This window comes from Muscardinus avellanarius (assembly GCF_963383645.1).
Source record: "Muscardinus avellanarius genome assembly, chromosome: 21".
In the NCBI taxonomy this organism is placed as follows: Eukaryota; Metazoa; Chordata; class Mammalia; order Rodentia; family Gliridae; genus Muscardinus; species Muscardinus avellanarius.
Genome location: NC_137807.1, coordinates 22875554 through 22889810, shown reverse-complemented (window position 1 = coordinate 22889810; position 14257 = coordinate 22875554). Strand labels below are relative to the sequence as shown.

The window sequence follows — 14257 nt, the reverse complement described above, 5'->3', positions numbered from 1 at the left end:
GAGGAGACGCCCGCCCGACGGTTCTTGGTCTAGCGTCTGTTTCTTACATGGCCGTCCATGTCCAGCACTGTGCTGGGTTGGGAAGCTCAGCCATGACCAGGGTCCCGGGCCTCCATGGACTCAGTTCAGAGGGGAGGAAAAGGGACGGAGTAAGATATCCAAGGAAGCCCTTGGACGGTCACGTCGGAGGCACGACAGATGCTAAGGAGACACGTATGCACTTGGAGGTTCCGGGCAGATCATCAGGAACGCTCCTTGATCAGGGTCCAGCGACCCCTGGGAGGGCTGGCGGATGGAGTTAGCCAGGTGAGCATAGGGGGGAGCGTCAGTGGGAGGGAGAGCAGGAGTGAGTGAAGAGGCCGTGGAGGGAGAGAGGGAAAGAGGGAGGGTGAGGAAGGAGACTCCCGCAGGAACTGGACCACACAGGGCCGGGGTGGAGGGTCACAGGCGCAGCCCCCACCCCAAGGCCATCGCAGCCCTGCCATCTGAAGACGCCCATCTGACAGCGAGAGGGCAGGCGTGTCCACCCACGGCCACGTTACCTCCTCCGCTTTGGCTTCCATCTTTCTGTGGGTGAGAGCTTCCAGTAGAACGGAAGGGTAGACTCCCAGGAGCTGGATGAAAGGAACCAAGCGTCACCCAGCGACACGGAGCCAGCAGGCCCCGAGGGAGCGGTCCTTACTAAGCACCGCGCTTCGGGGCGAAGCGGGCCTCTTGGGATCTTCCAAGGCTCTCACCACCTCTCAACCATCATCGGTGAGCCGCCTGCCCTCCCCGCCCGTCCCCCTCTTCAAGGGGAACGGCACCTTGGCGACCCACTTGATCTCATGGGTGTCTGGGACGGTGGCACAGCCCTGCTTGTCTTCTTCAAAACAGATGTTCCCCAGATGCAGGACACTGGCGATAATTCCAAAGAGATTCTGGAAACATGTTAAGGGGTCAGGCAGAGGACGGGAGGACAGGGAAAGACTGGTCAAGAAATGCTGTCCACTGAGATGCCCAAAGGAAAACCCGCCATCTCCCAAGTCCCAGCCACAGCCAAGTCCTTTCTCAGAAAGAGGTTGGGTGGGGTGTGTGTGTGTGTGTAATCCCAGTACTTGGGAGGCGAAGACAGGATCAGGGGTTCAAGGACAGCCTCAGCCACTTATGAGGCCCTCTACAACTTAGTGAGAGCTGGTTTCACTAAGGCCTGAGCTGTAGCTTGGAGGTACAATGCCCCTGGGTTCCATCCCCAGTGCAGGAAAAAAAGGAAAAAGCAACAAAAAGATATAAGATACATATCAGTTCTACAATTTGTTCCCATTTTTTCCAAAATAGAAATAAAAATCCTATAATTATTTAGGGTTTAAATAATCAAGATTGGGCCGGGCATGGTGGCGCACGCTTATAATCCTCGCGCTTGGGAGGCGGAGACAGGAGGATCGCACAGGTTCGAAGCCAGCCGCGCTGGCTTAAGAGACCCTGTTTCCAAATATAAAAAAATATAAAATAGGTCTGGGAGTGTGGCCCGGAGGTAGAAGGGTTTCCAGGAACCCCAGTACCACCAAAAAAAAAAAAAAAAAAAAAAAAAGAGAGAGAGAGGGAGAGAGAGAGACCCTGTTTCCAAATAAAAATATAAAAAATAGGTCTGGGAGTATAGCCCAGAGGTAGAAGGGCTTCCAGGAACCCCAGTGCCACCAAATAAATAAATAAATAAATAAATACTCAAGATTGAACTTAATTTGGGGAGGAAATGCATGGGTTCAACTTTGCATGCAACCTTGCCGCATCAAATACAAAACGCCCAGTAGACAATTCAATTTCAACAACGCAATGACTAATTTTTTTTAGTATTCTTTGGTCTACACAAAGTATTTTGGGATATACGTGTACTAACGTTCTTTATTGTTTATATGAAATGTGCGCATTCTTGGGTTTTGCTCGGCTCACCCCGAGGAACCCAGGCTCTTTTCTCGTCCCAGAGAGCCCGCTGTGAGCCATACCTCCAGGTCAGCTTCAGTGAAGTCAATGGCAGAGAAGGCGTCGGAGACAGTTTTCCAGTTGTTCTTGTCATTTACAGATGTCTCCTTGGCACAACGACCCTGTGATAAAGTCGGGTCACTTAATGTCATTTTAAGGGAAGTTAAAACATGCACAGACCCAGTCCTAAGTCAAAATAGTTCTAGCTCTAAAACAAGACCTAGCTTTCTTTCATTTCTATTTATTGTGGTACTGGGGATTATACTCCGGGACATTCAGCTTCTGAGCTATTCAACAGCCCTATTTTGAAACAGGGTCTAAGTTGCCAAGGCTGGTCTTGAACCTGCGATTTCCCTGTCTCAGCCCCCCAAGTACTGAAATTACAGACATGCACCGCCACACCTCTTCCCTCGGTACCCACAGGGGCTCGGTTCCCGGGCCCATCACAGGCCTGAGGATGCTCCAGCCTCTTCTGTCAAGTGGAACAGTACTCACCATAACGGAGCCCACGCTCCCATCTATTGAAGACCTCTGATGACTGTAATCCTAACACCATAACGGAGCCCACACTCCCATCTACTGAAGACCTCTGATGGCTGTAATCCTAACACCATAACGGAGCCCACGCTCCCATCTATTGAAGACCTCTGATGGCTGTAATCCTAACACCATAACGGAGCCCACGCTCCCATCTATTGAAGACCTCTGATGACTGTAATCCTAACACCATAACGGAGCCCACGCTCCCATCTATTGAAGACCTCTGATGACTGTAATCCTAACACCATAACGGAGCCCACGCTCCCATCTATTGAAGACCTCTGATGACTGTAATCCTAACACCATAATGGAGCCCACGCTCCCATCTATTGAAGACCTCTGATGACTGTAATCCTAACACCATAGCGGAGCCCACGCTCCCATCTATTGAAGACCTCTCTGATGCCTGTAATCCTAACACCATAACGGAGCCCACATTCCCATCTACTGAAGACCTCTCTGATGCCTGTAATCCTAACACACTATAAATGCTACGCAGATCACTCCAGCACTGTATTGTTTGCGGAATGTGACCCAAAAAAGCTTGTACACAACCCGCAGCATCAGCTCCTGCCCCCAAAGGGTAAGACCCCTGCAAATCAGCGCCTCTTTGGAAAACTGTTGGTTTGGTATCAGTGCAAACATATACAAAATAATGCCATAAGTTTTGCCAAAGTTATGGACCTCAGGGCTCTGATAGAAAAGAAAAATACTGGCAAATTGTTAGAACCATTTCCAAAGTCACTGGGGCATCTCACCTAGCAGAATTAACACAGCCAGATAAAAATCTGCAACGATGAAGATATATCTATAGTGATGTGACTATCGAGGGGCCAGAGAAGCCCTTGGGAAAAATGATTGATTTCCTCAAATTTTTTAAAAAATAAAACCCTCCGTGATCATGATTTGAAAAATCCAAACATCATGTGACCATACGGTTTTGTTGGGTGAAAAAAATAAGCCCTTAAAAAAAAAATCACAAGCTAAACATTGGCGGCTCATGCTCGTAATCCCAGTACTTGGGAGGCTGAGACAGAAGGATTGCAGGTTTGCAACCAGCCTCAGCTACTTAGTGAGGCCCTCCACAACTTGGTGAGAACCTGTTTCAAAATAAAATGGGGGCTGGGGTTGTAGCTCAGAAGTAGAATGCCTCTGGGTTCCATCCCCAATCTGTCTCTGTGTCTGTCTGTCTCTCTTTCACACACACACACACACACACACACACACACACACACACCAACCACACCAATAGCAGATGCCTGTGAGCCCAGTAGCTTAGAAGCCTGAAGAAAGAATGTCACAAGTTCAAGGCCAGCTTGGGCAACTTAGTGAGACCTTGTCCCAAAATAAGAAAAGGGCTAGGGGGTGTAGCTCAGTGGTATAGTGCCACTGGGCTCAATCCCCAGTACTTAAAAAAAAATCAAAACTGATTTGTTCTAAGAATTAGCCCAAGATTTATTAAATATAAAATGATAAAGTGGGGTTCTTTATTAGTTAGCTTCAGTTTTCAAGGTCAACTTTGGTTAAGCCTTTTTTTCCCGCCTGCATTTCCTGCGCAATGTTGGTCTTCATTGTATGAGATTCACTTCATGAGGTCTTGCTCTCTCTCTCTCAAATGACGCCCCAACCTCCGACCTATTCTCTACACAGTGACCTCAGTTTCAAGCCAAGCCCAGGAAGAAGGGGAGGAACCCCAGGGTGGAAGATGCTAGCAATATCAGAGTACCAGTATAACCTAGGCATTCTAGAACCCCAGAGCAGGCTGCAGAAAGGAGAAAAACACAACGGCGCTGCAAAGTTAAATTCTGAAAGTCAATTTGGGAACACTCAATACTGGGACTGCTTATGGGAATGGTTTGAACTCTTCCTGGGAGGCTGTGCGTTCATTTTGTAGCCAAGAGTTCTCAAGAGAGAAGGCAAGAGGGGACAGGTCTTTCCACAAGTCTCTTGACAGCAGAATGAAGCCGCGTAGATTGTGGATCTAGACCAGCAGGCCTCATCTTGGCCTTATGTCATAGGGGGGCACGGGTTTTCAAACCCAGGGACTCGTGCTAGGCAAGCCCTCTACCACCCAGCCACAGCCCTCGCCCAGGGAAACATTTAAAACATTTCTTATGTTCAAGTCTCTGTCCAGATCAACTTAATCTAGACCTCTGGAGGGTAGGGTGCAGGCTTCTGCGTCTTTTGGGGGCTGGCTAGGGATTGAACCCAGGGCTAGACAAATGCTCTACCACTGAGCTATACCCCCCAGCACAGACATCTGTGCTTTTAAAAGTTTTCTCAAAAGATCCTAATGCCAGCCAGGGCTGAGAACCACGTGCCTAGAGCTCGGGTTACTTTTACCAAGACAAAAGAGTGGCTAAGCATAAAGGGAGAGGGCTAGCTTGCTTCTGCTAATGTCAAGAAACCAGCCAATATAAATATATCCAGAATGGCGATGATAAAGTTCTCAAAACATTTTATGGCAGCCCCCACAAACACCCCTCCTCCGAAGGTTTACCAAAGCCAGGTGCCGGTCCTTCCCACCTGAGAGAGATATTTATACAGCAGAGGGTCACGCTCAAGTCCCAGGTAAGCGAGGCGCTCTGCCTCACCACCTGCCAGCAGCTGGTAGAAGATATGGAAATTCCGTTCACCCCGATTCTGATGGACGACTCGGGACTTTTCGATCAAGTAACTGATGATATGCCCGCCTACGGGAATTCCCTTCAAGACAGAATAAAAATGGGGCGATGACTGAGGGTCTAGCTGGTATCTTCTGATGAACAGGAGTTCTTAATTTGAATGGAATTCCATTTATCAGCCTTCTATAGTTCATGTTTCCTGGGTTCTATTTCAAAAGGGTTTTGTGACCCCCCCCTTCCACATCCTGAAGATATTTTTGTGTTTATGCTTAGAAGCCTGGTTGATTTTACCAAATGTGGTATGTTTAGGACTATGAAGAATCACTAGTTACTCTTTATGTATGGCATGAGGTAGGGATCAAAGGTCTTCCCTTTATATTGATATCCCAGTTGATCGGCAAAGACAGTTCTATCCCTTCTGAATCACAGTGGCTTTTTTTTGTCACAAGTATATGGGAATGTTTCTGGACTCTGTTCTAGTTCATTACCCTCTATGTGTACCCTCATGTCATCTACACTTATTATTTTTGGTACTGGGGATTGAGCCCAGGGTCATTCTACCTCTGAGATAGACCCCCCCCCAGCCCTATTTTTTAAATTTTTTGAAACAGAGTGTCACTGAATTGTTGAGGCCCTAAGTTCCCGAGGCTGTCTCTAACCTGCAATATTCCTGTCTCAGCTACCTAAATACTAGGATTATAGGTGTGTGCAACCACGCCCAGCTATACTATTTAATTATTTTAAATTACAGCCAACTAAGCCTTTTGAAAACTCTTGTTCACCAATAAGAATAAACAACCCAAATATAATTGGTCAAAAGACTTGAACAAAAAGATCTTTCAGCGGATCATAAGGACAACTTCATTGATTATCAGGGAGACACACACTTAAATAACAGCGAAAAAGGGCAACACACCCCACCAGAATCTCTACAACTAAGAGGGCTACCAGTGCAGATGTTGGCAAGGATCCAGAGGAACCTGAGTTGCCATTAGCTATCATAATGCGGCTGGTAAGGAGCCAAGCACTTGTGAGTATAGACCATGCGTGCTTGTATCAACCGAGAGATGTGGCCGAGGGTGTTCAAAGCACTATTTATAATAGTCTCCAATTGCAAACAACCCAAAAGTCCAGCAACAGGAGAACAGATCGATTGCAATGTACACACACTAAGTGACGAACTCCTATGAGCAAGACGGGGAAATCTTGTAGAATGTTGACTGAAAGAAACTCAACATACAACATGTGGTACAGTTCCACTCATATGAAGTTCAAGAACCAGCAATGTACATTTTCTGAGAGTACAGAGGTCAGGGTAGTGGTAACCTCTGGGGAGAAGAGTATTCAAATGTTATATCTTGATCCAAGTGCTGGCAATACGAGCAGATTTGCAAAAATCTACCGAGCTGACCTCATGACTCATGTACTTTTCAAAACATCTGTTAATCTTTAGGAATTTTAAAAAGCATGCATTTCAATGTCTTGAAATGTGAATTCCAAATAGGCATTAAATGTTTCCAAGTCTATGCACATTCCTCAGAGGACCACAGACCAACCATCGGGGGACCCAAGATGACCTGTCTTCAAAGCAGAACTGCACCCTCAGACAGCTGCCGGTCTCAGGTCTAAGTGTCGCTCGGCCACTTGGACATAGGTCCTTGAGAATTTCACCCACGCATAAGCAACAGACCCATTTATTCCTTTGGGGGAAGGGAGACACTGGGGGTTGAACTCAGTGGCATTCTACGTCCAAGCTACACTTCCAGCCCTTTCCTTTTTTATTTTGAAAGTGTCTGAGTTGCTGAGGGCCTTGCTAAATTGCTGAGGCTGGCCTTGAACCTTCGATGCTCCCATCTCAGCCCCCCAGGCACTGGGATTACACATGTGTGTACCTCACCCGGCTATAATTACCCCTTTAAACTCTGGGTATGACACAACCACTCTTGTTCCTTTACGTACTGTTGATGGCTATGTTTGTAATACGGCGGAGACGAGTACTTGCCAGAAAGGCTGTCTGGTTCACAATGCCCGGTATTTGATATCTGAGGAATTGTACCAATCTCTGCCTCACAGGTACACATATATACACAGCATGCTGTTTGTGCGTGTGTGTGTGAGAGAGAGACACACACACATGTAGAGAGACAGACGGACACAAGGAGAGAGAGAAGTTGGGGGAGAGAGAGACGCCTGGAGAGTGAAAGAGACACATGCATGCAGAGAGACTGACGCAGAGACACGCACACACGCAGAGACTCACATAGAGACACCCACTCAGGGGTAGAGACAGACACATGCAGAGACCCATACGCACAGAGAGAAACACAGAGACACACGGAGACAGACACACACAGCAAGACAGAGACAGACGGGGCAGAGAGAGAGATATACAGAAACAGAGAGACAGACAGACATAGGGAAGTGGACCCAGGGGGATTCTACCTCTGAACTCCACACACAGGCACAGTGCATTCCCAAGACCCAACCCCATCTCATGAAGCTAGCGTTTTCTTGCTTTCTCTGGAGTGTAATCCTCACTGTGTGGATACACCACAGCTTAGCCAGTCATCCTCCTGTCGACAGACACTGAGTTCTCCAGGTGTGCGTGAGCACCAGGTGCCCGGGCTGCTGTGCATCGGCCTGCACACCGTGGGCACATCTCATGGTGGAACGACACTGCTCCAGACTGGACGGTGTTAACTCCACAAGGTCTCTGTCACCAGGGCAGGCCACTGTTTGATAAGTGGGCCATCCCAACCAACGTACAGCCTGCCAACAATGCATCAGAACTCCTAAGGATCCGTGTCCTTACCGGCACCTGGTATTCTTTGACTTCTTAATTCTTGCCCATCTAGAAGGTATAAAGTTGTATCGTACTGTGGTCTTTATTTGCATTACCTAAAACCAGCGAGATCTCTGGATTTTTTTCAACTGAGCCAATAAATAAATGCCCTCCCCACCTTAAGGTACTCTGGGCTGTGTTCACTTGCTAGCCAAATAAGGGGTCTCCGTAAAAATAGAAATTTCGGTGTACCTGAAAGTCAAATTGTATGTCCATGTATTTTCCAAATCGGCTGGAGTTGTCGTTCCGGGGTGTTTTGGCATTTCCAAAAGCCTTGGGATACAAAGTATTATCCACTGTCATTTAAGCTTGTTAAGGCTTGTTAAGTTCCTGGCCCGAGACACAGGCTTATTATGAAAACAGAGGAGAGCGCCAAGAGGAAAGCCATGTTTTATCTTCTATGAAGGAACCAGTAACTAACTGCAGATGATTTCCTGCCAAAGGCTAGAGCACGCCCAGGGAAAGCAGAACAAGAGATCTTCTCCTGGGACCCCAGGCTAGTGGTGTGTTAGGACTCCAAGAGGTACATCAGCCCTGGCTGCTCTAGAAGGTACAGCTGGCCCCGCCCCGTATCAAACTGTTCAGCTCAAAGGGTCTCCTGGGAAATTCCTACAGCCAGAGCATCGTTTACACAGAGGACAACCTAAATACAGGAGAAAATAACTCAAACAAGATCAGACAGGAAGCTGTCAAGAGATACTAACAAAATAGCTAAAATGACTTTAATAAGAAAGTAATAATAAAGCATTATTTTACGCTGATTCTGCAGTGTGCTTTCTCTACCACCATCTCATCTAATCCTCGAAAGCTCAGATACTGTGGGTGGACCCATTCTGCAGACCGGGAGACAGGCTCTGGGATCTGGAGGGAGCTGAAGCTTGCGGGTGCCGGGCCAACACTCAGAATCCAAGCCTGCCGGGCTCCGAGGTCACACCCTAATCACGATGCTACCTGTGAGTTCCCTTTTCTCAGCAGGGACCTGGCCCTCTTGACTGCCCGCCGCCGAGGCAGAGGAGGCTTCTTTCTGGGTGACCTCCCGTTGCCCCCAGCATGGGTCCTCAGGGGCGACTTACCTCCAGCACCGGATTTGAGAGCAGCAGCCGGTCACGGGCAACTTGCAAAGACTCCGTCATGGGGCAGGTCACCGCGAAATACTGGAGGATCTTCTTGGAGGCCTCCGTCTTCCCCGCCCCGCTCTCCCCGGAAATGAGGATGAAGTGGTTGTTCAGTTCCGAGCACATCAGGCGGTAAGCGTTGTCAGCTATGGCGTAGCTTGGAGGGGAGGGCAGAAGCTGATCGGCTGCCGTCCCCCCAACCCCGACCAGAAAGACGGTCCCCTGCCTCCAGGAAGCCCCAGCCAGACCGGAGCAAGGACTAGGCTGAGCTGAGACAGACATTTAATCCTGCCATCGCCCACCGCGGAGCAAAACCCAAACAACAACTCTTAAAGAGAGCATGAGAGCAGGGATGGGAAGAGTTCTCGAAATTTACCAAAGACATTCATCTGGTGCTGCGAATGGGACCCAGGGCCTCATGGGTGCCAGGCAAGCACTCTACCACTGAGCTGCAACATGCCTACAAACGTCCATGGATTCATTTATTTACTGTGGCACTAGGGACCGACTCCAGGGGTATTCTACCTCTGAGTTATACCCCCAGCCCTATTTAACTTTGGAACAGGGTCTCACTAAGCTTCAGAGGGCTTAAGTTGGGAGTTTGACGGCAAATCTTTTCTCAGACCCCAAATACTGGAAGTTGACACATGTGCCAGACATTTATTTTTTTATGTTTATGTACCTTTCTTCTAAGAATAAGCTGGCTACTAAGTTTCATCCCCCAAGAGAGATTCTAGTAACTGCAGGTGGAAATAGCAGCTAATCTAAATATTAAGTAACTCGATAAATACAGTAAGATCTCTTTCCCTCAAAAGTCAAAGTATTAAGAATGTAGAGGTCAAAGAGCAGTGAGATTTTATGGACTACAGTACCTGGAGGACAGGAAGTCTTTTAAGAGCTTTATCTTTAAGGTCAGAAAACAAGGTTGCCCAAAGAGTTATCTCAGGACTCAGAAAGGTTTAAAAATGCATTAGGAAGTGAAGTAACCTATAGTTACTTTGGTAATAAGTAGCCTTGTTACCAAATGAGAGGTAGAACCCAAACATCAGCACAGACGTCAACCAGGGAGAACTGGCAAATTCGGCAAAGCTTTCTGCAGCCCTGCTCAGCCGCCATCAGCGTACATTCTTCTTACCCGCGGTGAGACCCAGGCACCACCAGGTGGCACTGCAACAGCCCACTCCCTAGAGAAGACGCCTCTCTCGCCACACTCAGATTTCTCAGCAGTCACACAAGGACTCCTTGTCTAAGCAAGATTCCAGTGACCTGCTAACATTTTCTACCGCTTTGTCTTCTTTCACAAGAGGGTATCGGCTTAATGAACATACAAGAACAGGGTAATAAACATGCAAGAAGGTAGAACCTCATGAGTGTGGGTTGAGAATTTGGATGGATAAAAAAAATCAGTGAATGGGTAGATTATTGGATGGATGGTTGGGTGGATTATTGGACAGGTGGATGGGTGGATTACTGGATGGATGGTTGGATGGATCGATGGATGGATGGATCGATGGTTGGGTAGATGGGTGGATTATTGGATGGATGGTTGGGTGGATTATTGGACAGGTGGATGGGTGGATTACTGGATGGATGGGTGGGTAGATGGATGGATGGATGGTGGATGGGTGGATTACTGGATGGATGGTTGGGTGGATGGGTGGGTGGAAAGACAGATGGGTAGGTGGGAAGAAGGGAAAGAGGAATGAAAAAAGAATAGGGAAAACAAAAATACTCCTAGCAATGTCCCCGTGGAGTTACTTACACATGTGGTGGGAGTTCAAAGAAATTGACCCCTTGATAGAGCTCCATCTGGTTCACGTTGTAGATGCCGAGTTCCTGGTATGGGTTCACAGACACAAGGAGCGTCCCGATGTAAGTCTAGAGGAAGAGACCACAGCACCAGTGAGAATTCCAGCTACAAAATGTACCAGTATTGGGAATGGCCTAGGAAGATTTGAGAAAGCTATGATTATTAATATATTTCAAAAACTGGGTGAGGGGCAAATCTGTGCAAGGACTTGGTTTCTGCCTAAAAGCAGGCAACTATTCCAATGTAAATTAACCTAGCTAAAAGTAATTAACAAGTCCATAGGAGAGGAGAACTAGGCCTTTATCTAAAGACAGATCGTAGGAGAGGAGAACTAGGCCTTTCTCTATCTAAAGACAGATCTACATGATTAGATAAACTAGCTAAGATGGTAGGAGGGGTCAACCTTCATGAAAGGAGACACTTTGCCACACCTTGCTGGGGGAGGTACCTTTCAGGGTAAGGGGAGGTACCTTTTAGGGTAAGGGGAGGTACCTTACAGGGACGTTCACCACGTCAAAATTACGTAAACAAGATGGAGGTCATGGGTATAAAAATTCCGGTCCACGTGCTGTATCGGGGGGAGTGGTGAGTTGGCCCAGGCCACCCTCCCCCCTCATGCCATTTTGGCATGGGGCTGTAACTATTTTCTGTATTTCTATCTTTCCCTCTTTTTCTGTGTCTTTCTGGTTTTTTTGTTTGTTTGTTTGTTTGTTTGTTTTGTTTGTTTGTTTCTTTGGGGAGTTTTCGGTAAATTATTCCCAGGGATCTAACAAAGATCCCTGGGGACAGTCTCCGAGACCGCAACATTTTAAACCGCAACAGAAACACCATCGCCCGCCATGCTCCCCGGGTGTTCACTCAGTGCTGGGTATCACATCACAAGTTGGTCACAGGCAGGGTCTCTGCTCTTGTGGAACCTGCTTGGGGAGTGAAAGGACAGACAAGCAACAAAGGAATCATGACAGCTTCAAGGAGAGGTAGGATCAAGAGAATCGGTAAACAAAGCTGGGCATGGTGGCCCACACCTGTAATCCCAGTACTTGGGAGACCAAGAAGGTTTGCAGGTTCGAGGCCAGCGTCAACAACTTAGCACATACTTGGCAACTTAGAACTCACTTCAAAATAAAAAGGACTGGGGGGTGGTTCACTCAAACTAGAATGCCCCTAGGTTCCATCTTCAGTATCCACCTCACCTCCTAAAATAAGGCAAGAAGGACGTTCTCAGGTTGAAGGATTAGCGTGGCCAGCTGCCTGCGTGACAGTGTGCTGAAACTCACCTCGGGGGTAGTGATGGGGAGGAAGGATGTTAAGGAGGAAGCAAATTCTGATCATTTGGGCACTGGGGGCTTCCGGGAGGAACTGGAGTTTTATCCCAAATGCAGTGGATTGTGAAGAGTGCACCCTCCCCTTGCTAAAACTATTATAAATGGACAATTTTCACGGAGGAGGGGGCACCAGGATCTGATTCATGCTTCACAACATTCTGTCCATTGGGCGAGTACAGAGATCCAGGGTAGCTGCCTGCCTTCTAGAATTGGGCAAAGTATCCCAATGACTAGCACTCCTTTTTTCCAGATTCCAATGTTAGACTCCATGCAAGTTTTTCAAGTACTTACACACTTGCAATCTAACCAATAATATGAGACTTCTTGGGATATAGTTATAAATTATTATATAATATAAATTATTAATATTTATATAATTATAAATTATTAATATCTTAGGACTCTCAGATCTTAAATAAACAATTGGGCTCCTTGGAAAATGCACCCGGTAGTTTTGGATTCTGATTTTTGTTGTGGTTTTAAATACCGGAGGTTCCATTCAGATTATAAAGCCAAATGTTTCCTGTCCCCAGGACAAAAATCAAAAATAGAAAACTCAACAGATAGGCATATTTTGAATTAAATTCTGCACTTTTTCAACCAACAGAAACCCAGTCTTGAGGGTGGAAGGTAGTTCTGAAATCTCTCCGTTATAATTGGAAACTTTTAGTTCGGTCATAATGATTCTGTTATCCTATTTCTACTTCCTATCATTTTATCTCTTGTTTATATAAAGTATTAGATTTTTTTCTATGGGTACAATTAAAGGTGGCAATTCTGGAGTTAGAGGCTACAGAACACACACTGAGAAAGGCCTTGCATGTGTGTGTGTGTGTGTGTGTGTGTGTGTGTGTGTGTGTGTGTGTGTGTAATGTTTTAAAAAACCCTGACTACTGCTAGATGCAAGAAAATCAATCTAAGTTTAGTGAAGGGCTATAGCATTGACCCTGAAAGATTTACTGGAGGTGGTAGGACATCTTATTTTGTCCGTTGGGTGTCTCTTTCCCCTTCTTCTAACATATTTGAGGAACCCTCTTTCTTAGCCTTCAGTCTATAGGGCCAGGAGCACTACCTCCTTCTCTCGCCAGAGTTGGGTCTACTAACCCAGCCTGGCCAGTCTGAATAATAGCCTGGAGCCCTAGCCAAAGGGGATTGGTTGAAAGATAGGCAGGTGATTCAAGATGGACCAATCAGAGCCAACCCACACCAGCTCTGGGACATTGGCTAGGCCTAGTCTCCGTAGCATCACTAAGCTGATTGAATGTGAACCTGGCTCTGGCAATAGTCATGCTGTCACTAAGCAAAGAAGCCACCCGCAGAGGAAAACGGGGCAAAAGAAAGAGCAGAGAAAAATCGAGAAAAGGACATCGCTGTGGACCCTAGGATCTGCTTCTGGACCTAAAGTCACGTAAGCTGATGGATTCCCTTTTGCAGCTCTGACACCGACGGCTGGTTAGGCCTTAGCAGGAAGGACACGCCGCATCTGGTCCCTCCACACCTCCCTTTGCGACTAACTTAACAGGTGCTATCGTTGACGATCCTTGAGGCAAGAGGGGACCCCGGCAACCTAGGAGGACGGCTGGGGAGCGGGTTAGGTTACATATATGAGGTTCTCGCTGAAACGCTTGCGAAGGTTGTCCACAAAGGCAGACTCGTTGGTGTGCTCGTCCAACAGCACGAAGTCCTGCACCCCGACCTTGTCCCGGGCGGTCAGCGTCCCTTCCATGTGAAGGCGGATGTGCTTCCTCCTCGTCTCTTCTTTCTATGGGAAACAGTTCAGTCACTCAGACATTTCTGTCGTGTCAGGGAAGTGTGTACGGTGTGTGGGGATAGCCAAAGGCTTGTAAGTCCTGGAGTCAGAGAGAGGCACGCTTATTACAAAGCAGAAATGCCTGCTGCGTATCTGTACTGTGTCTTTTCTGTGTCTTGGTTTATCAACACTGATGTGTTTACAATGCACTGCGGTAGTCAGCGCAGACACGAGCTATGGGGTTTGCAGCCCACATCGGACTCTTTATTTATAGAATGATAAGTAAAGTCAG

The 14257-nt window shown here is 47.3% G+C and overlaps 1 protein-coding gene across 1 annotated transcript in view; it reads right to left on the bottom strand.

Moving 5' to 3' along the window:
- Positions 1-13959, bottom strand: part of MYO1H (myosin IH) — a gene marked incomplete at its 3' end in the record, with an annotated part of 43282 nt that extends 29323 nt beyond the window's left edge. The window contains exons 1-8 of the mRNA XM_080717810.1: positions 13816-13959; positions 10843-10958; positions 9039-9237; positions 8158-8238; positions 5026-5205; positions 1983-2081; positions 807-920; positions 543-614 (exon numbers count right to left, since the gene is read on the bottom strand). Of these exons, the coding sequence (XP_080573936.1) occupies positions 543-614; positions 807-920; positions 1983-2081; positions 5026-5205; positions 8158-8238; positions 9039-9237; positions 10843-10958; positions 13816-13941 (987 nt within the window). The 5' untranslated portion in view covers positions 13942-13959. The remainder of the gene's footprint in view (positions 1-542; positions 615-806; positions 921-1982; positions 2082-5025; positions 5206-8157; positions 8239-9038; positions 9238-10842; positions 10959-13815) is intronic.
- Between the last annotated feature and the right edge of the window lie 298 nt (positions 13960-14257).